At 46.5% G+C, this 26,059-nt stretch overlaps 1 protein-coding gene across 3 annotated transcripts in view; it reads right to left on the minus strand.

Moving 5' to 3' along the window:
- The window catches only part of Srgap3 (SLIT-ROBO Rho GTPase activating protein 3), a 229,698-nt gene that overhangs the window by 19,379 nt on the left and 184,260 nt on the right, over positions 1 to 26,059 (minus strand). For all 3 annotated transcript variants that reach the window (XM_052174488.1, XM_052174489.1, XM_052174490.1), the window contains 7 exons: positions 24,943 to 24,970; positions 19,649 to 19,751; positions 14,760 to 14,820; positions 12,585 to 12,662; positions 5,305 to 5,439; positions 2,646 to 2,751; positions 2,211 to 2,438 (listed from right to left, as the gene is read on the minus strand). In XM_052174488.1, the coding sequence (XP_052030448.1) occupies positions 2,211 to 2,438; positions 2,646 to 2,751; positions 5,305 to 5,439; positions 12,585 to 12,662; positions 14,760 to 14,820; positions 19,649 to 19,751; positions 24,943 to 24,970 (739 nt within the window). The remainder of the gene's footprint in view (positions 1 to 2,210; positions 2,439 to 2,645; positions 2,752 to 5,304; positions 5,440 to 12,584; positions 12,663 to 14,759; positions 14,821 to 19,648; positions 19,752 to 24,942; positions 24,971 to 26,059) is intronic.

Consider the following 26,059-nt stretch of genomic DNA (forward strand, 5'->3'; position numbering starts at 1 on the left):
TTCATTCTACTGAGGGCTCCAGGCCTGGGACTGTCTTGGCCCAGTCCTCTGCAAGCTGGCTCTGGTTTAAGCTGCAGGCTTGGATCTTTTTTAACCTCCCTGGGAAACCTTTCTTGGTGATTGGCTCAAGGACCCCTTCTGGAACAGGAGCCTCTCAACACTCCTCCCACTGTAGCTGATCCTGCCACCAGGAGATCCAGGCCACAGAGGATTCTGGATGGTGGGGAAGGATTCTGGAGGGTGGAGGAGGAGACACTGCTGAGTGAATGAGTCTTGCTTACTGTCCTGAGACCTTCAGCCTCACCTCCTGTTTTGGTTTTGAAAATGCCTTCCAAATGACCGTGTAATTACTAATCCTCCAACCTCACAGGAAATGAAGAAAAGTGTAAAAGTGGTACGTGCGTATTGTGCACTAACAAACATGTAATTTGTGTGTTTAGCTTCTCTTTGTGCTTTCTGGATGCATAAGAGTCTCGTATGGCCTTAGGATAGAGAACTGTAAGCAGACTCCGTCGAGACCAGCTACCACAGTAGCCCTTCATGTCTGTTTGCGGAGGGATGTTCAACTTTGAAGCCCAAATAAGCCCAGAGGATGGAGGTCATCCAAGCATCCAGGAATACTTTCATCAAAACCCAAATTCCCACTGGGCATGGCAGATCAAGTCTATGATCCCAGTGCTTACTGAGGCAGGAGGATCACAAGTTCAAGACCAGTGTGTGCTAAATAGTGAGACTCTTTTGCAAAAAACCAAACTGGAATGCCTATGTTGTCTGCAGGCACCTGGCAGAAAGACTTAAGCATACGGCTGTGTTGACCTGGGGGGGGACGATGTGATGCCACCAACATTTGCCTGGTCTCAAGCCGCATGTTTAATTTTCTCTTCTCTGTATTGTTCCTCTCCACCCCCCAGCTGATTTTTCCTTTTTAATTAAAATTTAACCATACAAAAAATCATAAAAATTATATGTAGTTGTGAGATATCATAGGATCCCTTAATGTCCGCACACATTGTGTGATGTCTAAATCAAGGGTAAAGGTACCTATTTCCTTATAAACATTTATTCTATTTTAAAAATTATTTGTATGCGGAGGGTGGGGGAGGATATGTGTATGAATGCAGGCGCCTGTTGAGGGAAGAAGGCATCAGGTCACCTGGGGCTGGAGCCATGAGCTGCCAGACTTGGGTGCCAGGAATTGAATTCAGGAATTCTGTAAGAGCAATGCATGCTCTTAACTGCTGAGTCATCACTCTAGCCTCAACACTAATCTTTTTTGCTTTATTTTGGTGCTGAGGGTCCAGTTCAGGACCTCCTGCACAGTAAGCATACGCCCCATCACTGAGCTATGCCCCAAGGCCCTCAAATAATTTTTTACTGTGAAAACTTTTTCTAGTTTCCTGACACATCTGATATATTGGTATTATCTACATAGTCAGTCACTCATTACAATTAAACACATATCCATCTTTACTCTTTCAGGCTTAGCTTGAAGAAGGAAGCCAGACCTTGGTCTGGAAAGGTTCCTAACTATTTCTCCTTATACAAGGCATCATCGCAGCTAACAGAGCTACCTGACTAATGAAGATTGACCTGAGGCAGGGCTTGCAAAGAAATGAAACTCTGGGAGAAAGAACTCCTGGGTGGCAGGGGCCAGTGACTGAGGGTTCGTGTAGGGACACCCACTCCTCTGCTTCCTGAGAAAGGAAGGTTACCACATTATAAGCCACCACATTATAAGAGCCCCTCAGATCCAGCTGGAACTCTGAAATAACTCTTGGGAAGTCTCTACAGGAACAACGGAGAAAGGGAAGGCTCTTTTGTGTTAGAGCCACCCAGAGAGTAGGTGACAAAGCTGGAGTGCCCTCTGACAGCCTCTAAGGGAAGCCAAGGGGTGGAGACTGCAGGATCAGGTCCTGCTGACAACTGCTGAGCCAGCCACACCTGAAGATATAGCCCTAAATGTTTCAGCGAAGTCAACTACGTGTACGTATTGGCTTAGTCTATCTGGAGGCGAGTTCCTACTCCTTGTAACTTACACAGTCTTGACTGATGCAGTTGTCTCTCACATGGGACTGCTGTAAAATTTACAAGGAAAACTAGCTACAGTGCATGTCCCCTAGGGCAATGAGAAAAACTGAAAGGCTTCTGACTTTTTAACAATAGCGTGATGCTAACAGGAATATTAGGAGGAGGGAGGAGGAGCACCTTACCAGTACTCTTCCCCTCCAGCCATACATTTTTCGTACACAGGTCCCTCTAGCTCCCGAGGGCTGGGGAAGATGGCTTCATGGTGGATGATGATAGTTTTGATGACTTCATTGACATGCGCCTGGCAGGATACGGGGTCCTGCCCATCAGGGATGTGCATGAGGGTGGGCCCGAAGCAGATGGCCAGGTTGTAGGGATCCATCATGTTCTCATCACTGTACTGGGAAAGGCTAGGAGAGAACAGATACACACTGCTCACCCAAAAGGCAAATCCTCCCCCAGAGTTTCTTTCTTTTGGGGGGAGAAGGGAAAGCGGGGACACAACTCAAATGCAGAAATTTCTATATTCTGATTTATAAGATAGCATGCATAAGAGCCTTGGGATGGCCCTCCCAGAGGAGGCCAGTCTCAGAGGGCTCCCCAGGCCTGGTACTCACTGATTGAGGAAAGCAAAGAGGTATCTCATGACCACAATGACCACGCGGGGCAGGGTGATGAGGATCTGCTGGATTGGGTGCACCCTGTCAGCTGGGTTCTCCAGTTCTGTAAGGTACAGAAGGTACAAGGTGACCATCAATCACCCTTAGAGAGCAAAGCAGTCGATCTCTGCAGGTCAAGATAGTTTTACTCTCAGTTGGGATTCATATGAGATCCTGGCTAAAGCCAATCAGAACACGTCAGGTTGTGGGCTAGCCTACTTAAAACCTCTTTGAGCTGTTTTTGAGGATTTGTATGGAATCCTATAGAGAGATGCCTGAGACTTGGGTAGCAGAAAATCTGGAGTGACTGGGGATCTACCAGAAATGAGAAACCTGTCTGATGGTCAGAAGAATGACAGAAACCCCAAAGTGGTCTTGTGAAGTCCAAAACAAATGGCCTAAAGCTTTCTGGTAGAGGTTCTGACACTCTCTGTTTTATGGACTCAGATGGTTTAAATTTCTGTCACTGGCAGCCTTGGAGACCTGACGTCACAGACAGGAACAGTAGCTTAGTAAAATGTGAGAGGCATCAGCCATATGACAGGCCTGGCAATGCTACTTTCACTTAAAGAAGAATAATGCAAATTCCCTTTGAGTGACCTATTGACTAGAGAGCTTAGCGCACGCCCAGGATCTCACTGGGGATTCGTTCTTGGGTGAACCATAGAGTCAAATGCTGGTATGATAGTCTGGCAAGACAGAATCCTTGTGGAGTTGGCAACCTGGAACTACAAGAAGTGAGGTGTCAATGATATGTGTAGGGCCATCAAGCCACATATTGTCAGTGACATTTTCCTCACAGAACTCCAACCTCCAAAAGACGCTTTTTTTCCTTGGTAGCCAACATTACAGGGCTACCAGGACTATGACCTGCCTCATCTCCTGGTCACTGTTCTTCTATAGAGTCTGAAGACTACCTAGAACCATGGTTCTCAGTGAGGTGCTACTGCCAAGTCCGGGGTTCTTGCTTCTTGAGTAGGCATTGTGTGTGTTGTATAGTAAGTGAAAGTCTCTATGGGTATCTGTCACCCACATGCTCTGACTGTGAAGGGCACATGAATCAATGTTGCCTGCCTTAAATTTCAACAGGATGGTCCCTCTAGCTCACCTCCAAGACCTGACTGGGGGAAGTCTCACGCAAGTCAGCTCAGTCAGTTTCTTATACCCTCTAGACCCTTCTGTTAGTCATCCATGCCAGCTACCCCCCTATGGCTATTAGCGACATCATAGTTCTTAAAGACAGTTTTTCTTTTTATAAAGAGAGTACTTAAATCACTATTATGAGAGAAAAGGAGAAGTCTTTGTTTTAATTAGGAGGTGACATGCAAATATGTAATAGTGGGGACATGTTCTAAGACATGCTGAAGGCAAGACAATGTGAGGCCACATGTGTACCATCTCCTCTATGCATACATATCTTAGGCAAAGTTTGCCTCATAAAATAGACACAGGAAGGTATTAACAATAATGAAAGGGGGAAAAAAACAATAATGGAAGGGAACAGTTATAGCAGCACCCAAGATGAAGGACATGTAAAACTTAAGTGCTCTATCTAGGAATTCCCATTCAAAACTCCAAGACTGCAGTCAACTGGGGGTAACTGCAACTCTGAAAATCAAAAGCACAGAAGTGGGAGCTATTGTTTAATAAATGCAATGAAGTGCCACCAAATTACAGATAGGCTTTGTTTACAAAGCGTCTCAGGTTTGACCCTGGCCATTGTTTGGACGAAGTTTGATGGGTGTAGGTATGTAGGTAGATATAATCATAGCCCTGGACAGAACAGAAGAGACTCTATCACCATGTGACTTTAGTCAGGCACAGACATGGGACGTCCCTCACTGTCTGCTCATTGTCCTGAACAGGACCTGAATTATGGGACTCTGCTCTAATGCTACCAACAAGCCAGTGACACAAAGTCAAGGCAGGGTGGAGCCTTTGGGGCTGGGGATTTGAGATACAGTTCAGAGTTTGGCATAGACCTTAAAAAATGATCAGGAAGGAGACACCGAGGAAGCTGGGGACAAAGAAAAAACACACGAGAGCTTAAGCATTTTTCTTCTACTGTCCTACACCTGGGACACATCCTGACGGCCAGCATCTCCTCCATCAGTCACAGTACCTTATGACCAGCAGCGTAAAGATAATCTCCCAGTCAGTTAGCTATCATCATTCCCCCTGTCTACTGACCTAATCCCTAAACCTTCCAGGGATCCCTAACCCCAAAGTCACAAAGCTGTAGGGTCCTTCAAAGGCATTCATATCTACTCCTCTTGCTATATTTGACGGCACCATGCTCTATCCTGATGATCCAACTGGGCCACTGTCCCCAATCCTTCCCGGTTTCCCTGTAGCCCCTCTTGGCAGTCTTGCTCATGTCCCTCCCCCAGGTCTACTCTGTGACCCCAAGTTTCCCTCTGCTTCTCCTCTGAGCTCCGGTTGTACACCGTGTCCACTAGCCCACTATGCTGTCTATAGAGCTGGGTCTTTAAGCTTTCTGAGAACCATACTTTGTTCATAGTATCCCTCTCCTGTGCCTGGCAGGATAAAGAGCCAGCTCTTCAACTTCTATAAAGATCCATGCAACAATGGGCCATCCCACCTGTAAAATACTTACTAATAGTAGATATCAAATCTTGAAACCTTTCCTTAGGAAAGAGTGGGTTTTCCAGTCCTCGGAAATACAGTTTTAAAACACCAGCCACTGAATTGATATCTCGCTCATTTTGGTCATCCACGAGGGGGTCTTCGCCTGTGTGGAGACAGTGTTTTAGGCTGGTGAGGAAAGAGAATCTCTCTACAATACTGGAAGATATTCTCTGTTCTCAGTTGAAATAGGAAGTGACCTGGCCATCCTGGACAGGAGGGAGAGAATGGGACAAACCTGAGAACCTGTGACCCTCAGTCTCTGCAGTTTTAAATTTCCTATTAGAAAATACTCAAATCGATCAACATCCAATTATGAATGTCCATCACCCATTACTTAGCCATCTCCTGAGTTCTCTATTATATACACCATGGCTCAACATCTTGAGAAATTTTGACATTATAACACATTTCTCTTAAGAATCAGGACATTCTCGGCTAACCGTGATAACTTTATCTAACCCAAGAAAGAGAATGATTCTGCCAAAAATAACACCACACTCAGCCCACATTCAAACCCCGCCAACTATCCCGCTACGTTTGTCACAGATTTTTGTTTTCAAAATATAAGCACTAATCTGAGTTCCCACAGTTCATTTGCCGCTTGGCAGTTGTTCCTCTTGTTTGTTTGTTCGTTTGTCTGAGACATAGTCTCCACGTATCCCTGGATGGCCTAGAACTTGAGACAATCTTCTGCTTCTGCTTCCAAATGCTGAGATTAAAGGCATGTGCTGGCATGCCCAGCTCAAAGGCTGCCTCTTGGGTTTTAGAAGTATAAGAGACACTACTCCCTCCCTTTTTTTTGGATTTGGTTTTTTCGAGACAGGGTTTCTCTGTGTAGCCCTGGCTGTCCTGGAACTCACTCTGTAGACCAGACTGGCCTCGAACTCAGAAATCTGCCTGCCTCTGCCTCCCGAAGTGCTGGGATTACAGGCGTGCACCACCACCGCCCAGCTTTAATGTTTTTTTGAGTGCTGAGTTTGTGTTTGATGATGAAGGTGTCTCTGTTTTGTAGAAATGCCTCATGCTGTGCCTTTCTTTCATTTTCCTCACAATTCGACTCAGGTTGATTATTTTGTATAAGGATACAGAGGCAAGGTAATGCCTGCCACTAGCTACACAGAGCACTGAGTTAAGGTGGTAGATTTTTCCCCTTTAAATACCATAGAGGCATTCCTTTTTTTGCTACAAACATGAAACCCGTGAAGTGAGACCCGAATCCTGGCACTGTAAGTCTGAGCACTAGTCCCTGGGGTCAGCATGACCCACCACGTGGGGTCAGTCTCCAGTGATGGTTCTTGACTTGTTACCCTAGGAGCTCATTGCTTCAGTTAGCTTGGCCAGTGAGCTCCAGACAGCCATTTGTCTGGGTTTCCCAGCACTGGGGTTACGCAAACCTACTGCTATGCCTGCCTTCTATAAGAATGTTGGGCATCTGAACTCAAACCCTGATCTTCTCAGCTCCCCAAACTAGATTTAAAGGTTCTCAGAGAGAAGACCAGTCTTTATGCTTTCCCGCCACACCTCAAATACCACCATTTTCTTTGGTTTGACTTGTCTGCTGTGTTTCTACTACAGCAGAGGAGCAAAGACACAGATAGTCAGTACTCTGCACTCACAAGTTGCACATCTGTGGATTCAACAAATATGATGAAAGTCTTTGTTAAAAAAGATTGCCTCTCGGGGCTAGGGAGGTGGGTCAGTGAGTGGCTTGCTGCACAGCATGAGCTCCTGATTTTGTTCCTAGCATCCTTATGACAACACAGATGTGGCAGTGTGTGTGATCCAGCACTGGGGGAGGGCAGACAGGAGGACCACAGGCCAGCCAATCAGCAAGCTCCAGATTCGGTAAAAGGCCCAGTCTCAAGCACTCAATGTTAATTGACTTCTGATCTCCACATGCATCTGCACACACACACACATACATGAACACATATACACATTATGTATACATACACCGCAGTAAAGAAGAGATTCTGTCCACACTGAGCCCATGTAGATTTGTTTTCTTGGCCTCTCCTTTCTTAACAACAGTTTAACCACCATGTACATTGTGTTTCCATTGCATTAAGCATTGTGAGTCTCCTACAGATGATGGCTGGATGTGCCCGCCATGTGGGGCCTATAAGCATGCTACATTAAGGAATGCACTTGAGCACTACCAGATTTCCTAGGTTCTAGAGTGGTTCTTGAGCCAGTCCCCTACAGATGGGAGCAACTATATATGTTCCTCATTGACTCTTACTTCCTACACAAAATACCATTCACTCCTGCACAAACTCTCCCTTCGCTCCAAATGGGAAACCTCTCCAAACGACTTCCCAGAAGTCTTCCTCTTGCTTTCTAATGGTGGCAAAGAACCCTGTCACATAGAGAGGCCGCAGTTCACTCACTCGACCTCCTACATAACTACATTCAATTTCTAGTTATGCTTTAAATTATGTTTATTTCGTTATTTGTATGCATAGGATAAGGCATATATCTGGAGGTCAGTGGACAACTTGCAGAAGTCAGTTCTCTCCCTCAGATGGATTCCAGTTATTGGGCCATTTAGGTTTGGAAGTGCCTTTTCCCCCTGAGCCATGTATCACCAGCTCCACATCTGACGTCTTTTAGTCTTTTACTGTGATGAACACTGCCAGAGCGGATAGCCTACACGTGTGCATTTTATTTGTGAAGGCAGGTCTCAGCTCCATTCCTGGAAGGAGGCACACTGGGTGTGGTCTCTCACCCAGAGCCAAAGCCCTCTCATTGGGGCCACACCACTCTGTACTACTTCTGGGGAAGGCTGTCTTCTCCAGCTCTGCCCATGGCATATTGTCAATCTTCTGAGGTTTTCGCCATTTGGATGGGGGACTACAACATTTCAGAGGAGTGGCTCTCTGCAGTTTAACCGGGGGCTGCTCAGCTGGTCTATTACTGAGAACTGTGTGTCTGCCGAGAAATGAACACATCTGATTGCCCAGCCTGGGTCTTTTCCCTCAGCGTTCAGAGGAAGTGGGCACATGCTATTAGCAGTCTCTTCTAGTTCCAATGTGTTTCAGTGCCAATCAGCAAAAGTCCTCTTCTGTTCTGTACCAGGGCTGGCAGGAGCCAGTGTCCAGCTCCCACCTGCCTTCCTAGCTGGGTAAGTGCCCAGCCTAAACAACTGCATATAACAGCCTAGCCACTGACGTTCCCTATACTAATCTCAGATGTCCAACCAAGAAGGTGAGAAAGTTCCTCCCCTAAGGAAGAAGAAATACATTTAGAATTGACAAATGGGACCTCATAAAACTACAAAGTTTCTGTAAGGCAAAGGACACCATCAAAAGTACAAAACGTCAACCAACAGACTGGGAAAGAATCTTCACCAACCCTAAATCCGACAGAGGGCTAATATCTAATATATACAAAGAACTCAAGAAAGTAGAACCCAGAGATCCAAATAACCCCATTAAAAAGTGGGGTACGGAGCTAAACAAAGAATTTTCACTTGAAGAACTTCGGAGAGCTGAGAAACACCTTAAGAAATGTTCAACATCATTAATCATTAGGGAAATGCAAATCAAAACAACCCTAAGATTTCACCTCACACCAGTCAGAATGGCTAAGGTCAAAAACTCAGGAGACAGCAGGTGTTGGTGAGGATGTGGAGAAAGAGGAACACTCCTCCACTGCTGGTGGGATTGCAAGATGGTGCAACCACTTTGGAAATCAGTCTGGCGGTTCCTCAGAAAACTGGGCATGTCACTTCCTGAGGACCCTGTTATACCACTACTGGGCATATATCCAGAGGATTCTTCAGCATGCAATAAGGACACATGCTCCACTATGTTCATAGCAGCCCTATTTGTAGTAGCCAGAAACTGGAAAGAACCTAGATGTCCTTCAATGGAGGAATGGATACAAAAAATGTGGTATATTTATACAATGGAGTACTATTCAGCCATTAGAAACAATGAATTCATGAAATTCTTAGACAAATGGATGGAGCTGGAGAACATCATACTAAGTGAGGTAACCCAGTCTCAAAAGATCAATCATGGTATGCACTCACTGATAAGTGGATATTAGCCTAGAAACTTTGAATACCCAGGACATAATCCACAAATTAAATGATGTCCAAAAAGAATGGAGGAGTGGCCCCTGGTTCTAGAAAGACTCAGTGCAAGAGTATAGGGGAATTCCAGAACAGGGAAGTGGGAAGGGGTGGATGAAAGAATAGGGGGACTGAAGAGGGCTTATGGGACTTGCAGGGAGTGGGGACCCAGAAAAGGGGAAATCATTTGCAATGTAAATAAAAATAAAAAAAAGCAAAAAAAAAAATAATTGCTTGATTAACATGTTAACTTTCTATGTACCCATATATGTATATGTACCTACATAGCCATATATATGCACACACACAAATACATATAACAATCACCATCATCATCACCACTCTCACCATCACCATCATCAACATTATCTCATGCCTGTCTCCCTGAATGAAATCACCAAGACAGTCCCTGCCAATAGTCCAGGCCTTTGGCCTTCTGCCAGACCAGTCTATCTGGGCTCAGGAACAACCAATCAAAGCTGAAGATCAGGTAGACGACAGCTTTATCTAGAAGAGGAATGAGAGCTATTGTTCCAGTTAAGCCTAATAGCAAGCTGAGTCCCTCTGAGTCCTGGAGGAGGACTGGACTGCCATGCAGTGTGTCTGCCCAAAGAACAAGGCTGGGGTGAAAGGGAGAGTCATTTTAGAATCACGAGACAAGAAGACCCAACTAAAAATATGGAAGAAGAAAAGAGATTTGTTTGTTTCTGTTTCCATTTTCTCTTTCTTTTTCTGTGGCTGTGATGTGGATCAGGAGATTCCCTGCTACATGAGGACCTGAGGCTTGGCAAGAGGAGAAAATACTTTTCACTTACACCTCAGAAATGCCAGTCCTCTTCAAAGACTGCACAGAGGGAGTCAAGGGCAGGACCCAGGCAGCTGTATGTGAAGGGATGGGTGGAGCCCAGAGGATGGAAACAGCGAAGATTCTAGAGCAACAGAAGGTTCCCTTATAACACTGAAGGTCACGGGCACTGCAGCGTCAAAGGGCGTGAGGAACAGACCTGGCCTGTTCAATAGGTGACGTGAGGAGAGGCTGGGCAGTAAGGACCGACACTGGCTTCTCGGCCTTTGCACACATTGTTCCCTTAGTCTGGGTGCCTTCCTTTTCTTTTGCCTCCCTCAGCCCTGTGCATCAAGTCTCAGCTTAGATGCTCCCCCCAACCCCCCGAGAAGCCTTTCCCGGCTCTTCTCCTCCTCTTTCCTTCATCCACGCAGGCTAAGGGGCTCCCATACTCACCAGCGCCCACTCCGTTCTGGCTCAGGCACACTCTTTGCTTACTGACCTGGCCTCCCCATTGGTAGGGTCAGTTCTTCTCAGATTCATTTCCAGGCCCTGGCCTGTGATCTCATACTGTGGAAGGTTGGCTGCATGCTTGCCGAGGGAAGAAATGGCTGGCAGTTTCTGAAGGCAGCATTGCTGCTGTTAAATGCCCGACACCCTGGAATGTTCTCCAGAGCTGAAGCTCCCCTGTCCCCTAGGAGGCCACTGGGCACTACAGCCAGCCAGATTTCTCTCAATACCCAGTGCTACCCCAGATTGACTGGGGTACAAAAGATCTGTACCATACAGGCTGCAGGATGCTTCCGTCACCCCAAAGATAGACATGCCCTATGGTAGAACTAAGGGTACAGAAGGCAGAGGCTTCACACCTCCAAGGATGACAATGGATGGGACTGGATGCATGGAAGCCCAGCAGAGTTTCACTCAGAGCTCAGCCAATGGCATCACACCATACACTCCTAAACCAAAGAGGCGCATATTTAAAAAAAAAAGGTAAAATAAATAAAAAGGTAAGAAAGTACCTTCTAGCTAGAGCTGGTAGCTCATACTTGAAATCCTGGCACTGGGGGAGCTGAAGCAGGAGGATTACAAGGAGTTCAAAGCTGTGCAGTGTGTTCAAATGGAGCTGAGCAAGTGAGAAAGGCAAAGGGGTGTGCCTCCCTGCCCACTGGGATGGGACATGTGGCTGGGACCTGGTTCTGGGATCAGAGTCCTCAGTCCTTAGCCAGCATCAGAGTCCCCCCCACCCCCCAGAGAATAAGGCAGTAAGTCAACTGCGCTGGGATACACTGCATGTCTTTCCAAAACAGCGTGAAACTGGAAGTGGGAATTCAGTTTGAGTTGCCTACACCCTAGATCTCCTTCCTGTCCCTGGACTGAGGATGTGGGATGATCAGCACTGGGCTTGATTCTGGGACCAGGGATCAAACTATCCCAAATTATCCTTTTTTTTTGAATAGAAAGTCCTGGATCTCCGGTTCTACTATGGCAGGAAGCTAAGTATCTCGTGGTAAAGGCAGACATTGAGAACTGAGCTTCTTGTGTCATGGTTGGCTCTTCCTTTGCAGGGTTCTCCTATCCTCACAAAGCTTCTGAGGCCACTACAAGCATAGGAGCTTTGCACATACATACATACATACATACATACATACACACACACACACATACTCACACTATGCACACATTCACATGTGCGCATGTACATACATGTATAACCACACAAGTATGTAAATATGCACAGTGTGTGGAAAATCAGGCACGATGGCTCACATCTGTAGCCTCAGCAGTTGGGAAGCAGAGGCAGGAGTATTAGGAAGAGTTTAAGGCTAGCCAAGATACTATCTCTAAATAAATAATAAAACATTACAATCTTAAATGCTAAAATAGGCAAAGCCAGGAACTTTGGGATTGTAGAATTTTGGTGCCTTGGAGGTGATATCAAGTATTTACTTAAAAGTCCACCCGAGTTGCACACACAACCTGAGGGTAACTTGACAGGATGTCAATTGTGTAGCTGTAGCTTGGCTGTGTGTGTCACATGGGGGAATCAAGTGTGGAACTTCCAAATGCTCAAATGTTTGGGTTCAGGAATTGGGATTAGGAACATTTAGCCTGTAGTAAAAGACAAAGGGAGAAGAGTGAATTCTATGATCTGATAAAAAAGGTCTTGAGGTTGCTAATGTCTGTGGTGTAAACATTCCCAAATGGCTGACTTCCCGCTACCATCAGGATGTCCTAGAACACAAAGTTAGTAAGAGAGTGAGCAGACATCTCCTGAAGGCTGCTGCAAACCCAGGGCCTCTGTGCACTACTGGCTTTGAGACCTATGTTAACTTTACCCTATGTTCTCCTGCCCACAAGCTTGAGATAGTCGGTCTGCACTCACCTCTCTCAAAGGAGTTCTTGATGTCATTGACTTCAACCTGAGACCCTGGAACTCTGAAGATCCCCTGCTGTTGGAGTCCTAAGAAAGAAATAACAATACAAGCAAAGAGTAAACACAGATAACGTGAGACATTGAGTTCACCCAGCTACTGCAATTATTGGAGCTTCTCTTCCATGCTTCTCAGCCCTTCTATCTTTTAGAACAGTCGTTCCTGGTGACAAGCTCCTAGCTGAAACCCCCACTGGCCTTGACAATGACAATAAATACAACGAACTGGTTAGCTGGGCAGAATGGCTCACTGTAATCTCAGCATTTGCAAAGCTGAAATTGAGGCAAAAGAATTTTGCAGCATTCAAGGACAGCCTGGGCTACAGATTAAAATCCCTTCCCAAGAAAGAAAAAAAGAAAGATCTTGGACTCATTACTAAAGGGCAACCACACTTTTCTTCTTTATAAGTTTCTATGCGACAATAGCAAAGTAAGGTCTCTGGCATTGGTAGCAATTGAGACCTGACAATTCCTATACAATTGCAGGAATCAGAGGGCCTGCCTCTCTCAAATGAAAATTAAGGCAGATACTGGGCATCTTCTTCTGCTTCACAGTTCTTTGGGATAGAATAATTATTCATACTACAATTTATTGCTTACCCTGAAAAGTCAGGGTTTAGGGGACATTTGGCATGAACATCTTACATGCTCAATAAATGCGGTTCAACTGTTTGGTTGTTGTTTTTTTGTCTGCCTTTACCATGTCAGACTAGCCATTAGATGGCCAGTAGCTGACACTAGCAGCTTTTAGAACTTATTCGTGTGTCATGCAAACTGAAGGTATGCAGCTGGATATTTAAGCTATGACACATTGTGCCCAGGCTGACCTTGAACTTACTCTGCAGCCCAGGCCAGCCTCCAGCTCTTGGTAATCCTTCTGCCTCAGTCTCCCTAATGCTGACAGGCATATATAACCACGAGTGTGGTTCTGTTGATTTCTACCACCCCAGAGTCTTCTGCTGTTCCTCTGGGATTCTTATTCTTCACCTACGTGGAATACTGCCCTTCTTCTCACACCTGCTAGTCCTATTCTCTCCATCACACACACACACACACACACACACACACACACACACACAGCTGCATGGCTACCTTCCTCAGGGATCTTCTCTCTCTTTAGTCAAGCTGCCTGCCTCCAAAAGTCACTGTCTACCTTCCTTTGAATTAGTTTCCTGGCAGTCCCACTATGAAAAGAGTTATTTTTACAATCTACTGCCCATATATTCATATTCAGTGACTCAACTAAAGGCAGCTTGAAAAATATTCAGGAAAAAAATCGCATCTTTATTAAACATGTATAGATTATTTTGTATTAGTCCCAAAACAATATGATTATTTACCTAACACACAGGGTCCAGTGCTATTTGTCTCTAGGTGGATTGATATTTATGGGAAGATTACATGGGTTACGTGTAAAAGCCAGAGCATTGTACACAAGGGACTTTGGAGTCTGTGGATCCGGGGGTCGGCAGTGATCCTATGTGTAGTCTCTAGAGGTGCTAAGGGGTGACTAAAAGCACTTTTTCTGCTGTTGGTTTCCTTGTTCTTCTGAGAATGCAAACCCTGCAGGGCTGACACTCCCTTCATCACTCCTGAGTTCCCCACAGCCAAAATGGAGGTGACTGAGTAAGTTAAACACACATTGCCTCCTGGTGCCGCCATGGTTAACCAATTCCTGACATCGTTCCCTTCATGGCCCTTTATGCTCTCAACCTGACTGACCCAGAGTGACGACAGAGCTGGAAGAGCACGGCTGTCCACGACATAGCTGCTTCCAGGGACCTGGAGCCCTGGGGACCTCACACGATCTTCCTTCCCTCACTGTGGATACATACCCACATATACCCACACATACACACATACTACATGCATACACACACACACACACACAGAGAGAGAGAGAGAGAGAAGAGAGAGAGAGAGAGAGAGAGAGAGAGAGAGAGAGAGAGAGAGTCCAAAGACAGTGTTTGGAGTAACAGCCATTCCCTGGAGCATTTTCACTCCCCCAGAAGCAGAGCATGGACTTCCAAACATCTTCCAAGATGACTGAGAATATCGTTTTCTTGCAGAACAGCCTAGCACCTGCTCCGCAATGAACTGAATCCACTGAACTGTGATGGTGCTTACCATATAAATTGATGAACCGAATACAGCTCTCGACTACAAGCGGTATAGCTTGTCCTGAATCCTTAAGGAAGAAAAATATGTGAGTTTTTATCAGGCGTGGCACCAAACCACGGGCAAAAGACATTGCAAACATGATGATCAAGTCAAGCCAAAAGATTAGTACCACGTGATTAGTAGGAAAACAAGCAAGGAGTTGCTAACTCTAGTCTCCAGGGATAGTTAACCATACAGCCTTCGGTTAAGTGCGGAAGAAGGCATAGCTAGGATACATTCAAAGAAATGCTCTCTTCTTACCCAGCTGGCAAGGAACTGGGCTTAGCTTGATAGGCACACTGGGGTTAGGAGAGAAGGAAGCCAGTGTGTGGAGGTAGCTGGAGTCTGACCTTGAACTGCCTCCTCCCAACTCCACTTTGTCCAACTCAGCATCTATCCCCAGGGTTTGGGGTCCAAGAGGCAGGATCAATGCCTTTCCCTATTACTGTGGTATATAGTGTCAGAACTGAGGACACACTTTGGATGAAGCAGGGCCTGCTCTTACAAGCCCTGTGGGGCTCTAAGAAGGGAAGGTGAATCTTACGATGTCTCAACTTAAAAAGCCAGGTACATATCTTGCTTCTCAGTAAGCACAGTACATGGAGACAAAATGCCAAATCAAAAGAGATGAATTAGATGCAATTTAAATAGTTGTACCTAGGACACAAAAGGATATTCAATTACACCTTTCTAGATTAGTCTATAGTCCCTAGTGGTTGGGTTAATTTTCTTTCAGGGTTCTTAAACTGGGTGACCTTCTTGCTATTACAGGTCACATCATGAGTAGCCTCTCTAGAAGGCTAATAAATTGGTGGGCTCTTGGATCTGCCACACACACCCCCACCTGCCTCTGGGGAGAGGATAGGAGATGGGCCCATCAAACATCTAGGGCCCTGCTCTAGATGGTATTGGATCTACTAGTTACATTGGGCTTGCGGGCCTATCTAGTAAATACCTGGTTCCTGGTTCGAGCATTTCTTCTTCCTCTGATAACAACAACAACAAAAAGAGAAACAGGCAGCAAAGCAGAAGAAAAAGAAAAGATTATGCAGGAGTAAGATCAGTTAGAGTATGCAGATCCTTCAGAGTCCGTGAATGCCAAAACGCAATGGCAGCCAGCAATGGTCCTGGGGCATTTGCTCACCAGCCTGCCCAAGGGGAGAGCCCTCATCTTTGGACCTCCTAAGTGTTCTCGAGCAGTCCCCAGCCAGCCTTTCAATAGGCTGCCTAGCCTATTTCCCAGATGTGGGTGATGGAAGAGCCTCTTTCATTCCTTGTCAATATGTAGGAGATGGTCTACCCCATTCCTAGATCTATGTCCAATTTCTCTACATGACCAAGTCACCTGTGGCATGAGCCTACTAATGACCTACAAGGTTACCCCATCTGCCCATAGAAGGGATCCTTCATGCCTATTGCAAGCTGGCTCCTAGAATTCATCTATGGAAACCTCGTGGTTGGTTAGATATTCTATTTCACAAACTCTCCTTAGATGGGATCCAGCAGGTCATACCAGATTCCAGACTCCAAACAGATCCAATAGCTTGATAATCTTCTCTGACTGGAAGCACGGCTCTGCTCCCCCTCCTAACCCCTTACTGTTGCCCTGGTACTGAGACCCTCTGGGAGCACAGAAGCTGGGGAGGGTGAAGATGAAAGAAAGTAAGTTGGAACATCTTTGTGACCTTGAGGGTGGACTGAAGCCTTTGTTCCCACGTTGAGGGATCTTGCCTGATTTTTCTGGTCATGTGTGCAGTGACTTGGGGTCTAAGTGGAAGGTAGGTAGAGAGTCTCACCCAAGCTAACTAAAACACATGAACCTTCCTGGTGCACTATGTCCAGTCCTGGCATCTCAATAGTTGGGATCCGAGTTGCTATGATGTCAGCTAAACCCGAATGACTTCTAGAACTCAGCAACAGCCTGGTCCAAAGGGAGTCTTAGGATGGTGTCCTAAAATTAGTCTAATTAAGAATGGGCTTACACAGTTCCAGAAGGTTCTAGAAACATACGTGTTTCCGCTCACTCCATTCTTATCCTAAACTCAGAGTTGATTTATTCTTATTCCATAGAAGTAGGATAGGGACTCTCCATCAACCCCACAGGTGGACCTTCTGGGCTTTACCATGGACTTATAATATATAAATGGAGTCTCCTTCAGTCTGAGAGGAGAGGAACATGTTTTTTGGCTTTTATAAGAGGTTGGCTCGGGAAGACTCCAGGAAGCTTATAAGTCCAATTCCAGAAAACATCACTACAATTAACTTGGAGCTTCTCTCGTCATAATCACAGCAATGCTGTGGGATTGTTTGACCACAAATCTTTTCATAGGCCAGATTTGTCAGAGCCGAGGACTCAGTCTGCTGTACGTTCAGACCGTATGAGAAGCGGACTAAAAGCTGAAATTCCGCTCTTGGTAGTTGAAAGAGTGACTACAGATGCTACCTCTCTGAACTCCGAGATTCTTCGCAGTAAGCCTATGCCGTGTGGGGCTTCAGTGACTCTGCTCATAGTGGGTCCATTGCTGACGTTGTTAAACGTCACTGAGTGGAGGGAGCCTAAGAGCAGAGGGAGCACAGAGACATGCTATTGTGTTCCACAGACCCACCTTCTCTTCCCCAGCCAGATGACTTATTCCTCTAAGAACTCTGACATTTACTCCAACAGAGATGAGTGGTACCTCTATGGACATGTTTCTTAGAGCCAATTGACCAGTGTCACTATAATAGCTCCTCTTAACACTTTATATCTCCAGCGGTGTCACAAAGCTAAGTTTCAACGGGAGCTTCTGTATGTGTCTGGAGATAGTAGTAGGAGGGTGTTCATGGTGTGTGTGTGTGTGTGTGTGTGTGTGTGTGTGTGTGTGTATGCATGTGTGCATACTTGTGGAGGCCAAAGGTCAACTTCACACGTCATTCTTCAGGCCCCAGCGACCTTGATTTTGAGCTCTCTGATTAAGCTAAGCTGGCTAGCCAGGGAACCACTGATTCCCTAAGGCCAGGATTCCCAGTGTGTGCCACCATCCATAGCTCTTTAACATAAGTTGTAGGGACTGAACTCATGTCCTTAGGCTTGCAATGACATGCCTTATAATCATCACCTCAGTTCCATGGAGGTTTTAATTCTGGTGGACCAGGGAATCCATTCTAAGAGGAAGTTTGATACCACTGATGGAGAAGAAGCAGAGGTGAGTGAGAAGGAATTACAGGAGGAGACAGAGGGGTGGTGAAGAAGCAAAGCACTCTTTAGACACACCCCCACCTGCTGTGACCCACTGGGTAGCTCCCTGTGGGTCACATGGTCCCTGAGGGGGTTCTCATTTGATGTATTCTAAGGTATTTGCCATTATCCTTGTCCAGGGGAAAGCCCTTTTCCTCTTTCTCTAGCTCTTCTGTTCTGTTCTGAGGACTCAGTCTATAGGCAGAATCTTTTTCTCTAACCTAAGATGGTCCTGCCTACTCCACCCATCCCTGAGGTTGAGCCTTCTCTGTCCTCTAGGTGTGGGCTGCACCTGCCAGAGGAGGGAGGGCAGAGGACAAAAATCTGGTGCACGGGGCAGCCTCTGTGACTCCAAAACCACTAGTGATGCCCATGGGACTCTGCCCTTCCCCAACTGACACAGTCCTCTTTTCTGCAGAAATGGTCTTTGTTGGCTGCTGATGAGTGTAGTGACAATTTTGGAATTTTGGTTTCTTTAAAAACTCAGAAATATTATAAAAATGTGTTTTTCTTTTAATCCCAGGTATGACGATATGGGGAAACTTTGGACTGTCCACAGCGCCTGACTATGCCTTGGCTCCTGTTCTAGCAGAGGCATGGTTTCTGCCAGCTATGGATAGTTTCTGTGACTGTGTGATGTTTGGAATCTTCGGAGGGTAAGTCCATGCTAGAGTCCCAACAGGCAGGGTTGGCAGTTAGTGGTTGTTCGGGGTGGGGGTGGGGTGGGGGGTGTGATTTGTTAGTAGTTGTGGTCAAAGAAGAAACAAAAGGAAGGAAATTAGATTCATGGGCTTTCCTAATGTCTCTCCCCTCTCTATCCTTATTTCTCTCCTATCTCGTGTTAGGGGGATAAAGGGTGAAAAAGGAAGAAGCCACCAAGTAGCAAAGACCAGCTACAGGTGGGCTTTCAGAAAACTGGCTAAGACCCCCCTCCCCTTTCCCCAAGGATACAGCTCAACTCCACCTCTACCTTGAGCAGTGTGCTCCTGGATGGCTTGATCTTTTTATACCGGTTGATAAACGAAAACAGGAAAAGTAAACTCACTTAGCTGAGTCATTCTTACCTTCCCTATGCTCTGGATCAAGGGTTAACCTGGCACTTACAAGGGCTACCTCAACTCTACTTCCCATCTTTCAAACCAACCACTAAGAAGGAACATTTCTTATGAAAACTGAATGGCTTCCTGTGCTGGTAGCTTCTTAGCTAGCAAACTGTAGTTGCTTTGTCTGGAAACCCACAGGAGCTAGCTTTGTGCTGTTCTCAATTAGTTCTCTTTCAGGAAGAGGGGGTGAAGCTGAAGGGTGGAGTTTCCTCCTCTGCCCTTCAGGTGTCCGGACTGCAGCTCCTGGAGCAATGGGGCCAGCTGGCTGGGACCACTGAGCTGAGAGTCCACCTCTTCTGGGCCTGACTGATCGGAGCCCTCCCCATATGGCTGAGGGAGATGAGTGCCCACTCAGTCAGAAGCAGACTGCTCTGATGAAACTAAGCCCCACTAGGAGCTAAGAATGAACTACAATGAGAAGCTGCATGGGGCCTGGCTAGGGGCCTGGCCAGAGCTGTTAGCTAGAAGGGACAGGGACAGAGAGGCTGCCATTACTTTGGACTCATTCGCGGACTCCACGATTCCCCGGCAAGTACCTTAATGAACGCTTCCATACTGCCGTTAAAGAGTTTATGGCTATACACTGAAAGAGGCCTAGGTCTCCTCATTTTCTGTGGTTTAGGGGGAAGACAGGGGGGCCTAGGGGAAAACGGAACAAAAGAAATCAAGAAGGCAACCAACATAAACACACCGCTGGGAGAGACACTCGTCAAACCCACAACTGGAAGAGAACGCAAAATGCAGAGGGAGCCCCTGGCCCCCAACACATTCGTTCCCCGTGTTCCATCTGAAGGCCTCTGGATGTTTTAGATCTTAGTTTACCTACGATGCCAAGCAGGGGCAACTCTCACAAAACACAAATGCATTCTACTTTAGGGAGGGGGATGGGGTGTATCCAAGAAGCCCCTGCAATGCCAACCAGAGGCTGGCATCCTGCAGACCAGATGGAGGGGAGGAGGGGGAAAGGTGCCATCTGTAGCCCAAGAAAGCAAGAGACCTTCAAACATTATCAAGAGGGTTAATTTTCGTAATTTTGGCTTAAGTCTGTCCCCACAGCCCAACTCCTAGTGTACTGAGGGCACCATCTTCCTGATCCTCTTGGCAGGTCAAAGGCACATGACTCATCTCTGTTGCAGGGATCCGGGAGCCATGCAGATAGATGTCAGGATGTGAGCTGCACCTTTTTAGGATCCATAGGTGGCCTGGAATATTATTATCCCACTTATCAGGTCAAGCACATTTTGGATCAGAGCACTGTCAAACCCATTACCACACAACCCAGCAACTATTACATGCGGCCCTATTCTACAGAAACTAAGGCTCAGAGAAAAAGAACAGCGAGTCAGACCCACCTCTACCTGTGTCCCCTCCGAGGAAGTTTGTTTGTTTGTTTGTTTGTCTGTCTGTCTGTCTGCCTTTTATGTTTCAAGTCATGGGTGTAGTGCCAGGACATCCTGCCATTTCTAGCTGCAGACTCGTCCGCCCCCCATGTGTCCGTGCCAAGAGTCAGGTTGAAAGTGTCTTGCTTTGCTTTCGGATCTCCATTCCCTGTGTTCTGCTGATAGCCACAGGGAGGGGAATCCTCATACCACAGTCCACCAGGAACAATGAAATGGCCACGGTCGCCTGACCCATGTCCAGAATTGCTTGCCATGCATAGGCCTGGATTGGCTTATTTGCTCATTTTGTTACACAAACTAGCCCGACTCAATACTGGGACCTTCAGGGAAAGAGATTTTAGAAAGTTTGGAGGAAGCACCCTTCCCAAACGAGGAAGCTTATTTTCAAATGGTTTGCTTCAAACTGTGGGAACAATGAGTGTGTCTTCAGCCAGGCAGATAACGGGCATATGTGAGCAGCAAAGACTTGCCCCTTCCCCAAGTCTTGATTGATGTCTGTGTATGGGCAAGAATCTTCTGTTTGTTTCTGAGACAGAATTTCATTTAGTTCAGGGTGGCCTCAAACTTGCTATGTAGCTAAGTAGGACCTCATACTCCTGATCCTCCTGCCTCCATCCCGTCAGTGCTGGGATTATAGGCATGCACCTCCACACTGGGCTCATGGCTTCATGCATGCTAAGCAAGCATTCTACCAGCTAAGGGACAGCCTCAGCCCACACAGGCAAGAGTCGTATGGACTGCGGAACCAATCAACATGAAGGAGGCTTGCCCTGCCCCTCTCCCTTGGGCTTCCTGTGTCCATGTACTTCAGTTGTACAGGACACTCTAGCCAAGTCCTCCTGAGTGTTTTTAAGTGTTGAGCAAAGGCTGCTAACTCCAGGACATGCATGGGCAAACGGGCAAAGACACGGTGGAGTCCAAACAGCATGCCATCCAATCAAGAGTACCAAAAGAACAGCCCGACCAAAATTCTGAAGAGAAACCACAGGCAAGATTATCTCCAGCCCATCTTGGATCTATGTGAATTTGGTTAGCTAAGTCCATGTCATTTCCTTTTTTTTTTAGAAAAACAAACAAACAAAAAAAACCCTACATCTTTTTTGAGAATGTGTGAAAAGGGGGGGATCTCATATCGTGGCTCTCTGATTTTGAATTTTCAAATGTAAAAGCCCCTCCCCCCCAAAAAAAAGACTGTCAAAAAATATGACACAAATCCAAATTTAGGGATTAAGAATAAGGGGAACGACAATGCCATCACTGGTGTTTTCCTAGTACTTTGGGCTCTGGGGTCACTTCTCCCACATTGCATGATTAACCTCCTCACAGGCCTAGGAGGCAAAGGAGCCCACAGGAAATTAGGAAACTTGCCAGCGGCCACACAGATGGGATCCATCAAGAGATAAGAGATGAACGCAGTTCTTCCCACTCAAAGCTCCAGCACAGGCATGAAGTGAGAGAGAGGGATTTTGCTAACTGTCTGTCCATCTCCCGTGGCCGGCAAGAAAGAGGATCTTGGCACGGGTACTAAAAAGGCAGAATCATAAGCTCCAGGGCATCCAGTTGGAGTTGTTTTCATAAAAGAACTCATAAGGGTCTCTGCATTTTGTTTTTGAATTTTTTTTTTACAAAGTAGAATAAAAAGAAAATAAATGCAGGATATGATTCCCCATTTTTTTTTCCCTGCCAAATCCAGAGCTTAAAAGAAAATGGAGTCTTCTTTCCCCGGCCCGTGGGACACTGGGTAGTGGTTGGAATCTCTGACAAGGAAACGTAGCTATCCCAACTTTGAATGACACCAAATCTGTATCAACTTACTGGAATGCTGGGTGGGGCACAAAGTGGGGAGCAGGGGGACAGCTCAGCCAAGGAAAGTGGGGCAGCCTAAGCCTTCCATCTCTTCTGCTGATCAGTTGCAGAGCAAAAACAAACAAACAAAAAAGCAAAGAGAGAGAGAAGGGAAAACAGGAGAAAGCCACAGAGAGGAGAGAAGGAAACCAGAGACAATGGCCCCCTCTCTGCCTTTCAGCTGGGATGAAAATTAGCATATGCTGGCAACACAGGCATGGCCTCAGAATTAGTCTGCGACAAAAAGCAAGAGATTAAGAATTTCCCCCAAACCACCCAACAGATGTAGGTGTCAGTATCCAAAATGGTGGCAGCACTGATGTTCAAGGGCTTGTGGACGGATTCTTGGAAGCTGACTAAAGTTGGATATAAACTGATGGGTCGTGACATCTCCCTGCTCTTAAGGATTAGAGCCTCTTGTCAACCTGCTTAGGGAGGCTGATCTTTCTTCAGATCATAATGATTAAAAACGGGTGTTTGCATCTCATTTTTTTAGCAATTCTTCAAAGTACATTAGCACATCTGGTCTGCCTATAGGAACTGCTGAACAGCTTTGAGAACAGCGGGGCTATGGCGAGTTGAGGCCGTTCACAAATCTGGCTTTAAGTGTGAGAAAGGGGCCAACTAGACAAGGGCAAGAGCAATCTGGCTGAGGAGACCTGCTCTGATGATGGTCTCAGATGACTCTGACGGTGAGAATCTGCCGTTGACACAGAGGAGGTGCAGAGATGGATCACTGAGGGGCCTTGAGGACTCACTTTAAAAGCACTTTCAGGGTGACAGTGAGGTCCACAAGCTCAGTCGTGAGCCAGAAAACATCTGGCTAGGTCTGACATCTGGGAAAGGATGCCTAAGTGGGAGGTCTAGTCAGCCAAACTTCCATTTCTCAAAGCCCTAGGCCAAAACCAGTGTGGAAGACAGTATTTCAGAGGGTGATTTATATATATATATATATAATTTTTTTCTGAGACAGGGTTTTTCTCTTTAGCTTTGGCTTTCCTAGAACTCGCTTTGTAGATCAGCTTGCCTTGAATTCAGATATCTGTCTGCCTCTGCCTCCCGAGTGCTGTAAAAAGGCATGCACTACCAGCAGGTTTATATTATTAAAACAGAATATATCTATCTACCTACCTACCTATCTATCTATCTATCTATCTATCTATCTATCTATCTTAAAACAGAATCTATCTCTCTATCTCTCTATCTCTCTATCTATCTCTCTATCTATCATCTCCCGGTCACTCTTGGGGGTAGGGGGGGAGCCTAAGACTTGGCCAAGGGACTGTGGCTCTTCTCCACCAGACCCCATAGTCTGCTGGCGCAATGTCCTGCCTGCATTTTACAGATTAGAAGGCAAGGGGACACTGCCCAGTTCATCACACTTTGGTATAAAGTTCTCTGAGTATTATAGCAATATTCTCTTACCAGAAAAACAAAAGAGTAACAAATTTGGGTTCTTCAAAAGTGACAACTGCTGTTCCACATGTGGGAGGGGCCCTGCCTGTGAATCATTTCATTGTTTCCAAACTGCCTGGGCCCAGATGAACATCTGGATTCCTGGAAAGCCTTAAATCTCCAGGTCCAACATATTTAAATCCCACAGCTTCCCAAGCCTTTGCCACGCCCACTTACTTCCCCCAGGACCAGGGAAGAGTTCAAAGGTCATCTTTGCTCTTGCCAAGTAGGGCAGTTTTTTAAGATTCTGGGCCATTGGAAAGGACTGGTTTGGAAGTAAAGAGTGTCATCGGGTCACTGAGGGCCCTACCCCATCTCAAAATGAGGTAAAAAGTAGCTACCAACTGCCACACATGATAGAGGGCAGACCTCTGGGCCAACTTACTAGATTCCAGTTGAAAATCGGCAGCAGGGCAGTGCTGACTGCTTAGGCCTGTGAAAGACTGAAGGCTGCTGAGTGGAAGTGTTCACTGGCTCTGGTGTGCTCAGGGGAAGCACAGAGGGAGAAGCAGAAGGAGCCAGGAGAAAACATGGGTTCCCTATACTACTGGTCTAGCCAGTGCATCCAAGTTCCCACTAAACTGCAAGCCAAAGTATGATGGGCAGTGCGGGGGTGGGGGGTGGGGGTGGGGTTAGGGTGGGAGGTAATCTGGGCACGTGTCCATGTGTAAGCAGCATGCGCGTGGCCATCTGAGCACAGCATCAGCCAACCCCAAAGCCTTAGCAACTGAGGGTCCAGCCTGGACCTGGAGCACCTATACAGCAGTTTGGGCAGTGGCCACATAATATCCAAAAGAAGGAAACAGCCGCACTGCTGCAGCCTATGGCCTCTGCTAGCTCCTTTAGCCACCCTGGAATCAACTCTCCTCCACCGCCCCTCAGCAGCTGTGAGAACTCCCTCCCTGTGACCAGCCTGCAGGAGCATGGACTTGCAATGCAGCCTCAGGAGCCACTACTGTCCCCTCTCCCATCACCCCGATGGCCCCAAAGGTGAAGACTATCCAGTGTCCCTGGCCTGCAACAGGCTATCTTCACCCTCCACGTCCACCTCCACCACCCACCCACCCTCCCACCTCATCCTCTCAGACTTCAGGCAGCCATTACCAAGGACACAGTTCCCCAGCTCTCACCTGGTCGTGCCACACTCTGCTCTCTCCCCTGAGGAAAGAAAACAAAATTGCATGTTGATATTTAATTGGCTTTGGTTGTTGCTTTATGCTGAGCACTTCCTTTCCCTCTCTTAAAACGACAGACAGATCCTATTTGCCCGTCTACAGCCATTCTTTAACCCTGCCCTACGCTAGACCACTGCTACTCTCTCTGTCTCTGCAGAATTGATAGCCATTTCCTAGAAAGAGAATCACTCTCCTTGTGGTTTCTCTCCTGAACCTGTCTTCTTTAGCTTACTGGAATTTGTCTGAGGCTCATTCATACAGCATGATCCATTAGTTCATTTATTTTTATGGCTGAGTAATATTCCACTGTGTGGACAGACCACAGTTATCTTACCCACTCATTGACAACTACCTGTTGTGTAACAGTTTCCTCTCAGTTTGAAACATTCCACCCCACAAGGAAGCTCCTTAGGCAAGAAGGTGAACAGCTGGAAATAGCTTCAGGAAGACCCTGAAACTAAACAGATTCACTAGGGCCCTCCTTGCCAGGGTACACAAAAGCTGAGTCCCTCTTAGATTGGAAGCCAAGCTGCAAAGAAGACTTGAGTGAAACCAGACCAACCTAGAAGAGGCAGAAATGAGCAGAGCTGCCTGGAAGAGGTTTAAATCAACTGAATCACTTGAAAAAGACACCCCAACCCACTGAGCTGCCTGCAGGCTGTGCAGTACACTCCAGATTCCCAGCTTTGGGAGCTGTCACTGGAGCTGGCACTGATCTTGGTGATATACCTGTCTCTGAGCCATTTCTGCTCCTATAAGTAACCCCTTACCCATATTCCTGTAAGTAACCCCAAGACAATTCATCGTTTCACCAAGTTGGACTTTGGTCCTATCTGTATTTTGTTCTGCCATGGTTTCCCTATATTGGATGAGACACAATACTGTCTTCCAAGGATCTCATACTTTGGTCCCCCAAAATGCTCTTCTCATGTCCTCAAACTATTCCTGCCCAAGGTGAACCATCACCCAGCCGCTTCGGTTGGAAGTCAGAGAAAGGCTCTTCAAAGTTCTCTTTCTTTCTTAACCTCAATGGCCCATTTCCCTCTATTTCAACACCGCCATCTTGGCCCAT

The sequence above is a fragment of the Apodemus sylvaticus genome, chromosome 2, assembly GCF_947179515.1.
Source record: "Apodemus sylvaticus chromosome 2, mApoSyl1.1, whole genome shotgun sequence".
In the NCBI taxonomy this organism is placed as follows: domain Eukaryota; kingdom Metazoa; phylum Chordata; class Mammalia; order Rodentia; family Muridae; genus Apodemus; species Apodemus sylvaticus.